General features: G+C 42.8%; 2 protein-coding genes across 3 annotated transcripts in view; one reads left to right on the top strand and one right to left on the bottom strand.

The window, feature by feature from the left end:
• Positions 1-1,032: 1,032 nt before the first annotated feature.
• LOC131459995 (uncharacterized) lies at positions 1,033-6,620 on the bottom strand. The gene is made up of 5 exons (XM_058630213.1): positions 6,208-6,620; positions 5,314-5,709; positions 3,784-4,140; positions 2,385-2,774; positions 1,033-2,029 (listed from the first exon to the last, which is right to left on the bottom strand). The coding sequence occupies exons 1-5, from the start codon at positions 6,491-6,493 to the stop codon at positions 1,686-1,688; spliced, it is 1,773 nt and encodes a 590-aa protein (XP_058486196.1). The 5' UTR covers positions 6,494-6,620; the 3' UTR covers positions 1,033-1,685.
• A 2,540-nt stretch (positions 6,621-9,160) lies between these two features.
• The window catches only part of samd4a (sterile alpha motif domain containing 4A), a 45,155-nt gene continuing 41,223 nt past the window's right edge, over positions 9,161-13,092 (top strand). For both annotated transcript variants that reach the window (XM_058628753.1, XM_058628752.1), the window contains exons 1-2: positions 9,161-9,343; positions 10,069-10,717. In XM_058628753.1, coding sequence (XP_058484736.1) covers positions 10,522-10,717 — 196 coding nt within the window. In that variant the 5' untranslated portion in view covers positions 9,161-9,343; positions 10,069-10,521. The remainder of the gene's footprint in view (positions 9,344-10,068; positions 10,718-13,092) is intronic.

The following is a 13,092-nucleotide window of genomic DNA, read 5'->3' as shown; positions in this document are numbered from 1 at the left end:
TAGATTTAGAAAAAAAATAGTTTTAACTGAATTGTTTAAAATGGTCTTCAAACCACGATTGTAAACAATTAATGAATACATTTTTACAGAAATATCAGTCACCTGTGGAACGGACACACCTGTAAAAACACCATGTGTCACCATCATCATGACACATCAATCATTACGTCCATGGTGGCGCTGTTTCTACAGGACAGACAAAGTGAACGATCTTTTGAGAGTGTTTGTTGTTTTTCATCATCACGTTGTCGTTTGAACAAGTATCCAGAAAAACGCATGAAAGCAACCATTGTGTGAGCATGTGCTGTGGAGGCGTGGCTTCAGAGGGAAGTCTGAAGAATGCAGCCTGCTGAGTTTCTACAGGATCTCCAATCCTACCTTTAACTCAACATGTAATGCAGTGAGTAACGTCTGGTGATTGTTATTCTGCCTCTGTTTGTTCTTCATCAACACAAATGATTCTTAATCTGAGACGAGAGCTGAGGCCTCAAACTTAATATCAACTTATTATGTAGTTAGTGGGATTGCTGTCCAATGTTCTACAAATTTGAGTTAAATATTGTTAAAGTATTGTTAAATACTTGACATGAGCAGCTCAGCTCAAAATGACGGATTTCCTTTCATAGTCAAACATAAGTGAACAATGCTGTGACTGCCATGTTGTTTTAGTTGAACTTCCTTTGATGTGAATGTGATGATGCATCCACACACACTAGTTTCTATCTGTTAAACACATAACTGTTCACTTGACAGGCTTCAAACGTGGCAGCTGACGTCTTCAGGGCACCAGTGCTGCAGTCAAGTGACCGAGCATGTCTAAACACAGTAGAGCCAATAGAGAGAGGATACAAGGCCATGCATGTGATGCTAGTACTGCACTAATATTACCAAAGAAACATTCAGTGAATGAAAGAATCCTAACAACCGCCACACAGAGGCGCTGTTGAGGTTCTGAAACTAGAGCTAATATGACCATAAAGCCCAGAGAAGTTTTGGGACTGAGAGCATCAACAATCCTTCCAAACTACAGACTGGCATTTAAAAACTTTATTCTATAAAACAATGTATTACATCAGCATGAGGTTTCAGAATATCTACAGTGGATGCAAATGACAAACACTTGTTGTTTAGTTCCTGTAACAGACATATGCCGCATTTCCACCGGCTCGCCTCGGTTTAAGTAGCGTTTCCACAGGAAGAGACCTCCCACACACACACACAAGTCAAGCCGAACAGCGGCGAATTGTAGATCACTTAAAACTACTTAACAATCCTCGAAATGTGGGTTAATCTCCAACAACTACAGAAGTGTGGTGTAAAGTCACTAGTCACTCGTGTGTGTGTCGTGTATAAAACGAAGTCACTGCAGTTTCACTCAGCCGTGCAGTGATGACTCCGCCCACGTTAAGTAGGTACTTTTCTGTAGTGGAGATGCGACCTTGTCGTGTTGTGACGCGGCGTGTCGAGTAGAGCCGGTGGAAATGTGTCATTAAATAGAAGAAGTAAGCTTGTTAAGCTTGTTAAGCTTGAAAATAATTGTTGCAAGAAGTTAGTCCTTGAGTAAATCTCATTTGTGACACAACGAGTCGTCATGAATTTGCCATTCATCAGAAACACAAAAAGAGAGCTTTACATTTTTACAACAGGTTTTACAACAGTCCCAGAGCATTAGCAGGAATCTGGTATCACAATCGTGATGTGATGGTGGAACACTCCTGTCCTCTGGAAAACAAGACAAGTTCTTCTCTTTCCTGCTCAAGTTCTTCCTGTTTCTTCCGCAGCTCCGCCTTCTCCTTCTGCAGCTCTTCTCTCTGTAAAGTCAGTTCTTTGGCTTCCTCCTGTTGTGCTTTCCTCAGAGTCTCAATCTTCTCCTTCTCTGCTGTGGCCTCTCTGGCATCTGCTGCACGCATCTTCTCCAGCAGATCTCTCTGAACCTCCAAAGCTCGGGCCTCCTCCTTCTGCGTCCTCCTCAGAGCTTCAATCAGCTCCCGCTCTCTCCTCCACACCCGCTTTTCTCCTTCAAATGAACCTGGGAGGGAGGCGGCCATGTTTAGTCTCATTAGCACCTTTGAGCTAATACTTTCACAACATAGTGTGTGTACACTTTTCTAGCATCAACACAGGACCAGTAGACCTCATATAGACCTAAACCTGGTCCTAATGACACAGAACCTCATTTCTGAGGAACTGGTTAAATGTGATAGGAAGTGTTTCAATGCTGCATATGAATGCCACTGTATGAACCTGGGAGGAGGGGCTACAATCACATGACAAACAGCACTGCTACAAAGTCCTGGGATTTCTTTGCTTTATTCATGTGTTTTAAATGGAAGCATTTTACTGAAGTGCAAACCAAACAAAAGGAAAGGAAGTGTCAAGTTTACCTGAACCCTGTCTGAGCTCCGTCTTTACAGCAGCAGTCGATGGAGGTGGCTTCAGTCCACTGGCCACAAGCCCAGCAAACATTTCAGGGTGTCTCGCTGACAAGTGTCGGCGCAGGTTGCTGGTGCCTTCAAAGCACTGCAACTTCTTCATGCAGATGCGGCACTGAGCAGCGTCCAGACCGTCCAGACGCTCATAGTGTCTCCAAATCAAGCTCCTTCTCGGGCGGCCGTGTCTCACAGGAGGCTCATCGCTCACCTCTGCATGTGCTGAGTCTTCTTCTGCTGCATCTCCTTGTGCAGCCTCCAGGATGTCAGAAATAGCAGCATTAATATCGGACTCATTTAAAGGAACGCTGTTGTCAGAGTCCTCGTTCTCAAGCACCACATCCACTAAACAAGAGGGAAATAAAGTCAGCATTATTCACATGCTGCTAAAGACAGGGTGGAGGCAGTCATTCATCACTTGCTCTGATCAGAGGAGTTTAACTCCACTCTCTGATCACAGAGGACCCGTCTCACCCCCTCATCTGCTGCAGCCTCGTCAGTGCTGTCCTTCAAGGCTTTTTTCTGATGGGAACTATAAGAAATAAGTTGTAAGACGTAAAGTCTTGACAAGACCGAGTTTCTTTTTCTCCCACCACAGACCTAACCATCACCCTCCACAACTCTGTTGTAGCTCCGTCTCATACCGCAAGGAACCTGGGTGTGAGACTTGATGACCATCTCTCCCTCACTGCCAACATTGCTGCAACAGCTCCATGTTGCAGATACATGTTACACAACATCAGAAGTTTACGGCCACTTCTAAACCAGAAGGCAGCACAGGTTCTGGTCCAGGATCTTGTCATCTCACGCTTGGACTACTGCAACTCCCTCCTGGCTGGTCTTCCTGTGTGTTCCATACGACCTCTGCAACTCATCCAGAATGCAGCAGCTCGACTTGTCTTCAACTTACCAAAATTCTCCCACACCACACCGCTCCTCCGCTCCCACTGGCTTCCTGTAGCTGCTCACATCCGCTTCAAGACTCTAGTGCTTGCGTTCCATGCTACAAACGGATCCGGTCCAGCCTACATCCAGGACATGATCAAAACCTACACCCCAGCCCGCCCCTCCCGCTCTGCATCGGCAAACCGGCTTGCAACAGAAAAAGAAAATGCAAAAATCCTGAATAGCAGCACATACCCTCCCCCAACCTGTCCCCAACTGACAGGAGAAAATACCCCAGAAGATGTCACTCGCTAATCCAAACATAGGCCAAATCCTACTTTAGTGATTTGATCACAGTAACAATTAAGACATTAGGTGTGTGATTTAGACGGATGGTTTAGTCCACAGTGTGTGTGTGTGTGAATGTGCTGCAGTCATTCATGCAAGTGAAAAGAAAACCAGGACCAACCTGAACCCTGTCTGAGCTCCGTCTTTACAGCAGCAGTCGATGGAGGTGGCTTCAGTCCACTGGCCACAAGCCCAGCAAACATGTCAGGGTGTCTCGCTGACAAGTGTCGGCGCAGGTTGCTGGTGCTGCTGCCTTCAAAGCACTGCAACTTCTTCATGCAGATGCGGCACTGAGCAGCGTCCAGACCGTCCAGACGCTCATAGTGTCTCCAAATCAAGCTCCTTCTCGGGCGGCCGTGTCTCACAGGAGGCTCATCGCTCACCTCTGCATGTGCTGAGTCTTCTTCAGCTGCGTTAACATCTGACTCATTTAAAGGAACGCTGTTGTCAGAGTCCTCGTTCTCAAGCACCACATCCACTAAACAAGAGGGAAATAAAGTCAGGATTATTCACATGCTGCTAAAGACAGGGTGGGTGGAGGCAGTCATTCATCACTTGTTAATGAAAGCTGCTTCTCTTGCTCGTCTCTGTGGCTCCAGGTGCTGGAGTGTTAACACACAACATAAGTGCAAACACAGTTGTCCAGCTCACGTCTCACTGATGCTGTTTGTTTAGTGGACGACTGCACCTCCCTCCTGCTCTCCCTGCGCGTGCCATACGACCTCTGCAGCAGCTCGACTGGTCTTCATCTTACCAAAGTTCTCTCACACTACACCGCTCCTCCACTCCCTTCACTCACCTCCTGTAGCTGCTCGCATCCACTTCCACAGTCTAGTGCTTGCGTTCCATGCTACAAACAGATCCGGCCTACATCCAGGACATGATCAAACCCTACACCCCGGCCCTCCCACTCCACATCGACAAACCGGCCTGCTGCCCCCTCACTGAGAGGACCGCAGTCACTGGTCAAACTCACGACTGTTCGCTGTCCTATCTCCCCGATGGTGGAATGATCTGAGACATGTCCTTACATGGGTGTCATGAGTGATGACCTGTTGACCTTTACTGATCATGTCGCTTTGCTCTATTCAATATAAGAGAAGTCAACAGGCTCTGGTCATGCTAACACCCTGCTAACAGACCTGTGCTATGAAAGGGCGTGCCGTTCATAGGTGCCGCCCCTTTGTTCAATGAGCTCCACTGTCTACGCTGAGCTGCTTCAAATCACTGAACTCTGTTGATCGAAGGCTTGAGGTCTGTCAGTGCACAGACCTCGACACCCCGCACAAGACAATCCAGACTCTCTTCATGGTGGAATGACTTAGCAAGCGCCAGCAGAACAGTGACGTCCTCGTTCGTCGTTTGTCTGGGCAGGTTTTTAAAAAGAGTGAATATTTAAAATCATTTTTTAATTTTATTGTGATCTATCAATTCGTTCAGGACTTATTTACTCATCAGGGACCCCTGCATGTTTCTAATGTAGTTGAGTTGTAAGAGTAACTCTCATTGTCATCCTGATTGTTTAAGGCGTCACACAACATGTATGTGTCATTTCCTTGGTGTGTGATTTAGACGGATGGTTTAGTCCACAGTGTGTGTGTGTGAATGTGCTGCAGTCATTCATGCAAGTGAAAAGAAAACCAGGACAAACCTGAACCCTGTCTGAGCTCCGTCTTTACAGCAGCAGTCGATGGAGGTGGCTTCAGTCCACTGGCCACAAGCCCAGCAAACATGTCAGGGTGTCTCGCTGACAAGTGTCGGCGCAGGTTGCTGGTGCTGCTGCCTTCAAAGCACTGCAACTTCTTCATGCAGATGCGGCACTGAGCAGCGTCCAGACCGTCCAGACGCTCATAGTGTCTCCAAATCAAGCTCCTTCTCGGGCGGCCGTGTCTCACAGGAGGCTCATCGCTCACCTCTGCATGTGCTGAGTCTTCTTCTGCTGCATCTCCTTGTGCAGCCTCCAGGATGTCAGAAATAGCAGCATTAATATCTGACTCATTTAAAGGAATGCTGTTGTCAGAGTCCTCGTTCTCAAGCACCACATCCACTAAACAAGAGGGAAATAAAGTCAGCATTATTCACATGCTGCTAAAGACAGGGTGGAGGCAGTCATTATTATTCATCACTTGCTCTGATCAGAGGAGTTTAAATATTAACAAACCTTTGATTGCATTTCAATTAGAGCTGAAACAATTACTCGGTTTATTGGATTATCAATCCATTACTAAATGAATTCAAATCAACTATTTAGAGAATAGATGAATCGGTTTGAAGCATTTTTCATGACTTAAACAAGATTTCTGATTGTTTCAGCTGCTTAAATGTGAATATTTTCTTCATTTCTTTGCTCCATAAAACAAAGAAATCACTCAAAATGAATCATTTTGGTTAGTGGACAAAAACAAGACATTTGAGAACATCATCATTTCCAGGTTGGACAAACACTGATCAACGTTTTCTGACGGGAGCTGGGTTCGCGCCGTGGACAGTGAAGGCTTCCGTAGACTAACAGAAGCCACAGACCATGTAACACAGTGAGCTGTACCCGAGTAATACGCCTGTTCGCTGTCCGTGTTCACCGCTCGACGATCGATTCTCCGGGTGCTTTTGGTCGAACGTCCTCTGAATGTCTTGGCGAACTCTTGTGGATGTTTGACGCGCAGATGTCTCAGCATGTTGGTGGTGCTGCCCCGGACTTGTTTGGACTGGTAGTCGCTGCAGAGAACACACCGGACCGACAATGAGTCCACGGCTTTGAAAAAGCCCCAAACCACGCTTCTCCTGCGGCTCATGTCTGCGGCTCCAGGCTGCGGAGAGTCCGCACACAACATGAGCTCACGTCCCGCTCAAACTCACACTCTTCAGCGTTTTCTGGCCGGAAAGTGAAGCATATTCACGCAGGACAGAGATACAGACGCAGGGTTCGCTGCTGGGTGACGTCATGTCCGGTCTGCGAGACACGCCTCTTCCTCTTCTTCTCTGAGCTTTTATGGCGTTTGAAAAACAACGATTTAGTGCATTACCGCCACCATCTGGTATGGAGTGTGGATCAAAATGTTCGTGTTTTAATGAGTTTTAATGAGTGTTTTAATGCAGCTGTGTTCATCAAACTGAGTTCAATATTGTTCCGTTTATCCGAGGTCTGAACAATTGTTTTTGTTGAACAACTGAGGGTTAGCTGCTGGGTGACGTCATGTCCGGTCTGCGAGACACGCCTCTTCCTCTTCTTCTCTGAGGTTTTATGGCTGCGTTGTGTTCTTAGAGATCAGCAGGATTTCTGGCCTCAGGGTGGTGCTGCAGGACTCTGCTGTTCCTGGTCCATAGTGAGCTGCCAGTCCTGCTGCTGTTTCTGCTGCTGCTGCTGCTGCTGCTGCTGTTTCTGCTGCTGCTGTTACTGCTATGTGTGTGTGTGTGTGTGTGTGTGTGTGTGTGTGCAGCAGATAAAACTCCTGGGGCCCCGGCTGGGCAGGCCCCAGCCTGGGCCTGGGTGCCACTTCCTCAGTCCTCACCACAGCTCCTGCTTGGACCACCTTCAGGTCTCTTGAGTCCATCAGCACCTCTCTGAACTCCTCTACCAAAGACTTCAGGGGCAACTGGAGCTTTGTGTAACAAGGTTCCCGAGACGTTGCGGCCTGTGATTATCTCAACTTCCAGTTTGTGCCATTTCTGCCAAGATTCTCATGCTGAAGTTGTCGTAATAATCCAGGATCAGATCTGGAACATGGTCCTGCTGGTCTGGACCAGTTTGTGGGGTTGGAGCTAAATGCGTTGACTAGGTCTAACCACAGAAAGCCTTCAATGGTTTGATTAAAATCCATGTTTTGAGAATGAAAGTCATCTTCCAGACATTCTTGAAACCTTTTTTTTTTTTTTAAATAATTTCTCATGATGTGTATTTTTATGAGAATCAGATTATTATTTAATGTTGTTCAGATCAAAGTTAAGTAATAATAAATTATTATGATATGAAATCTGTCTATTTTAAGTGTAAAAGTTTGGCTACACATCATCATCCCCCCCCCCCCCCCCCCCATAACACACACACATCCCCCCCTCTATTTTGGTGCTTCCTCGCGCTGCCAAGCCCCTGACGTAATGCTCCACTGTTAATGATTAGCATGTGGAAACGAGCAGCGCCACACACTTTGCGTCAATGCGCCCGAGTCTCAGCCGGAAGTTGACTGGTCGCGCCTTCAAAGTAATAGCACGGACTTATGACAGGAGGTCGTACACAACAACATTAGTGATATTAAATGAATGCATTAATTTTGGTTCTGATTGAACTACAAATAAACCCAGTTTGTGCAGGTTTATACGTCTGCTCCAGCATAACTGAAGCCAAAAAAAAAACACTGCCACTAACCATGATGATGTTATTAATAATGATAGTAATGATAATAATAATGATAATAATAATAATAATAATAATGATAATATTAATAGCATTTGCAGGGAGAGGTGGTTCGGAAACTTTTATATCAAGAAAATGTGTAGCTCCTTAAAATACAGTGGTGTAATATTAATATTTTTGAGTAATTATATATTATATATAAAAAGACTGAGCAAAGTCAGCTACAACCAGATTTATTCTGTCATCGTCCTCCTCTTCCTCACATAAACTTCACACACTGGTGCGATAACATTAGATGAAGATGGAGAGAGAGATATTACCTGAAGGTATTATTATTATTATCATTATATATTATTATCATTATTATTATCATCATTATTATTATAATATATTATTATTATTATTATTATTATTATATAGATTACGATTATTGTTATATTAATATTATTATTATTATTACTATTATATAATCATTATTATTAGTAGTATTATATTATTATTATTACCATTATTATTATTATTATTATTATCATCATTATTATTATTAATATAATATATTATTATTATTTGCTCCACTCTGATCACATACTCTGGTTGATACAGTAAAACTGTTTTTAAACTAATCTAAACTCGTGTACCTTTAATGGTACATGTACCACAGTTTGAGAACCATGGCCTTAAAGAACTGTGTGATAATCATAACTGATGAATAGGTTAATTAAATAAATAGGTTTTTTTCTTGATTAATCATTTTGTGGTTTTCTCCATAAAATAGAAAATGGTGTAAAATATCAATAAACAATAACACGACTGCAGCAAATATTTAAAATGAATCTTAAAACCTCTTTTTATTTTATTTAAGACATAGAAAGTGATCATAATATTATCAGAATTAAGTTAATTATATATCATATAACTATCATTGAAGCATTAAGCTGCACTTTGTATGAAAATAAACTTTAGTTCTCACATGATTCTAATTGAAAAGACATTCATTCGTTCATTCATACATAAACCTAACCGACTAAGTGGTGAGCTAAAACCAACTAAAACACACTTTATTTTGAAGGATTTAAGCGGAAGTGGTTCTCCAGGTTCCGTGAGGTTTGACCGTGTCTTTTAGACTTGATCACAGTGAGCTGGTGACACACACACACATATACGCAGACAGACAGACAGACAGACACACACACACACACACACACACACACAGACAGACAGACAGACAGACAGAGGAAAAGTTAGTCAAGATGGCAAATCACCAGACCCGGACTGAAGGAGCGCCGCTCCCCCGAAAAACCTAAACCTGACCATGATAACTGCGGAGGAGGTAAGACCGGACCCGCGCTTCGGTTCGTGCTGCTTCTAACCGTCAACAGCGAATATTCAAATTCTCGAGCAGAACTTTCTCAACCTGTGTGTGTGTGTGTGTGTGTGTCTCTCTGTGTGTGTGTGTGTGTGTGTTGTAACTTTGCTAACTTGGTTTTAACACTGTGTGTGTGTGTGTGTGTGTGTGTGTAAGAACAGAGTATATAGTATACTCACACACACACACACGATTCACGGATATTAGCTGCTGAAGTTTTAGACAGTGACGGGAAAACTGTGTCTGCTGAAACTTAGCCGTGTGTGTGTGTGTGTTTAACACGAAACTTTGTAACGTGTGATTAAAATAACGGTGGTGAGCAACAGCAGCAGCAGCGGCAGCAGCTTCAGCAGCAGCAGCAGCTTCAGCAGCTTTAGCAGCAGCAGCAACAGCAACAGCTTTAGCAGCAGCAGCAGCAGCAACAGCAACAGCAACAGCTTTAGCAGCAGCAGCAGCAGCAACAGCAACAGCAACAGCTTTAGCAGCAGCAGCAGCAGCAGACACCGACAGTCCGCTTGTGGATCCTAAAAAGCAAATGTGTTATTTCAGTGTCGTGTGTGCTCATGTGTGACAGCGACTAATAAGTGTATGAAGGATTGAAGGCTGGAACACTGACTGTGAATGTGTGGCTGCTGTGTTAAACCTGTCTGTCTCTCCTCCTCCTCCTCCTCCTCCTCCTCCTCCTGCAGGTGTTCCAGGGATTCCCTGAAGAAAAATGCCAGTGAGGCTGAAGCTGATGTGACACAGCGTGTGCTGTAAGAACGCTGACTCATCGAATATCAATCCCTCTGAGAGCGACCTGGACCTCTAAGCAATCTGGAGCAGCTCATAACTCTAATGCCTTGTTAGAAGAGCACATCACAACCTCCTCTTCCTCCTCCTCCTCAGATAGGAGAAGACGGAGCAGAAAGTCCTTCAGCAGGAATAAATCCGACAGCATCTGTGTGTGTGAAACAAATGTCAGTGAACAGGTTTATAATGACAAAGACCAGAAGGAGAACAGAGAGACATCTCTGTCCCTGAAGACATCAACCACCAGGTGAACCAGTGTAAAGTTACCTGTGAGTCTCACGCCCCTCCCGGCCCGGCCCGGCCCGGCCCGGCCCGGCCCGGCCCGGCACAGTGACCGTGCTTCACAGACCATGATGTTTCGTGATCAGGTGGGCGTTCTGGCCAGCTGGTTCAAAGGGTGGAATGAGTGTGAGCAGACTGTTGCTCTGCTGTCCCTGCTGAAGAGGGTCAGCCGGACCCAGGCCCGCTTCCTGCAGCTCTGTCTGGAACACTCACTCGCTGAGTGCACTGACCTGCAGGTGCTGGAGGGAGAGGCCAACAGCCCAGGTAAGACGACACGCCCACATTCATCCACTCATCGTGAAAACAAGCCCACATTCAACCACTCATCTGGGGATTCTTCTCTCATCATCTGTGTCTTCAACAACACGTGTGTGTGTGTGAGACGTCATCATCACATGATGTGAGATATCATGTGACGATGACGTCACCTCCACAGATGTTTACTGAGTCAGTGAGTGAGTGAGTGAGTGAGTGAGTACTGCCCGGGTCAGTACTACACCGTGGTACCCGGGCGTCTCTGGCAGGGTTCTGTTGCATCAGACTTCAGTAACCATGGAAACAAAAACCCTGGCAACTGACGACGACTCATGAAAAAGAGAAATAAGTTCTGCTGCTGTGATGAGAGAGATAAATGAGTGATAAATAAATGATAAGTAAGTGATAAATAAATGATAAATGAGTGATAGTGATAAAAAGAGTTGTGAAAATGCAGAAAGTTAACGTGCAGCTGGAACACTGAGGCTGAGTGGAAAATGAATGGAATCCTTAGTCTTGACCGACATCTCTAAGCAGCTGAGACTTGAGATGTGATTGTAGTGAGTGGCTCACTTCCTCCTTGAATGTTGCATCACAAAGATGTCATTTAGTTTGACTCCTATGAGTGATGTATGTTTGATCTGAACGACATAGTATCTGTAGATTTAATGGAGACTTCAATCATTAATTGATTAACCTGAATGATATGTGGTTTACGTGTGATTAACCTGAATGATATGTGGTTTATATGTGATTAACCTGAATGATATGTGGTTTATATGTGATTAACCTGAATGATATGTGGTTTATATGTGATTAACCTGAATGATATGTGGTTTATATGTGATTAACCTGAATGATATGTGATTTATATGTGATTAACCTGAATGATATGTGATTAACCTGAATGATATGTGGTTTATATGTGATTAACCTGAATGATATGTGATTAACCTGAATGATATGTGGTTTATATGTGATTAACCTGAATGATATGTGGTTTATATGTGATTAACCTATTAACCTGAATGATATGTGGTTTATATGTGATTAACCTGAATGATATGTGGTTTATATGTGATTAACCTGAATGATATGTTGTTTATATGTGATTAACCTGAATGATATGTGATTAACCTGAATGATATGTGGTTTATATGTGATTAACCTGAATGATATGTGGTTTATATGTGATTAACCTGAATGATATGTGATTAACCTGAATGATATGTGGTTTATATGTGATTAACCTGAATGATATGTGATTAACCTGAATGATATGTGGTTTATATGTGATTAACCTGAATGATATGTGGTTTATATGTGATTAACCTGAATGATATGTGGTTTATATGTGATTAACCTGAATGATATGTGATTAACCTGAATGATATGTGGTTTATATGTGATTAACCTGAATGATATGTGGTTTATATGTGATTAACCTGAATGATATGTGGTTTATATGTGATTAACCTGAATGATATGTGGTTTATATGTGATTAACCTGAATGATATGTGATTAACCTGAATGATATGTGATTTATATGTGATTAACCTGAATGATATGTGGTTTATATGTGATTAACCTGAATGATATGTGGTTTATATGTGATTAACCTGAATGATATGTGGTTTATATGTGATTAACCTGAATGATATGTGGTTTATATGTGATTAACCTGAATGATATGTGATTAACCTGAATGATATGTGGTTTATATGTGATTAACCTGAATGATATGTGATTAACCTGAATGATATGTGGTTTATATGTGATTAACCTGAATGATATGTGGTTTATATGTGATTAACCTGAATGATATGTGATTAACCTGAATGATATGTGGTTTATATGTGATTAACCTGAATGATATGTGGTTTATATGTGATTAACCTGAATGATATGTGGTTTATATGTGATTAACCTGAATGATATGTGGTTTATATGTGATTAACCTGAATGATATGTGATTAACCTGAATGATATGTGGTTTATATGTGATTAACCTGAATGATATGTGGTTTATATGTGATTAACCTGAATGATATGTGGTTTATATGTGATTAACCTGAATGATATGTGGTTTATATGTGATTAACCTGAATGATATGTGATTAACCTGAATGATATGTGGTTTATATGTGATTAACCTGAATGATATGTGATTAACCTGAATGATATGTGGTTTATATGTGATTAACCTGAATGATATGTGGTTTATATGTGATTAACCTGAATGATATGTGGTTTATATGTGATTAACCTGAATGATATGTGATTAACCTGAATGATATGTGGTTTATATGTGATTAACCTGAATGATATGTGATTAACCTGAATGATATGTGGTTTATATGTGATTAACCTGAATGATATGTGA

This window comes from Solea solea, chromosome 5, assembly GCF_958295425.1.
Source record: "Solea solea chromosome 5, fSolSol10.1, whole genome shotgun sequence".
In the NCBI taxonomy this organism is placed as follows: domain Eukaryota; kingdom Metazoa; phylum Chordata; class Actinopteri; order Pleuronectiformes; family Soleidae; genus Solea; species Solea solea.
This window is presented reverse-complemented; position numbering and strand designations above follow the sequence as displayed.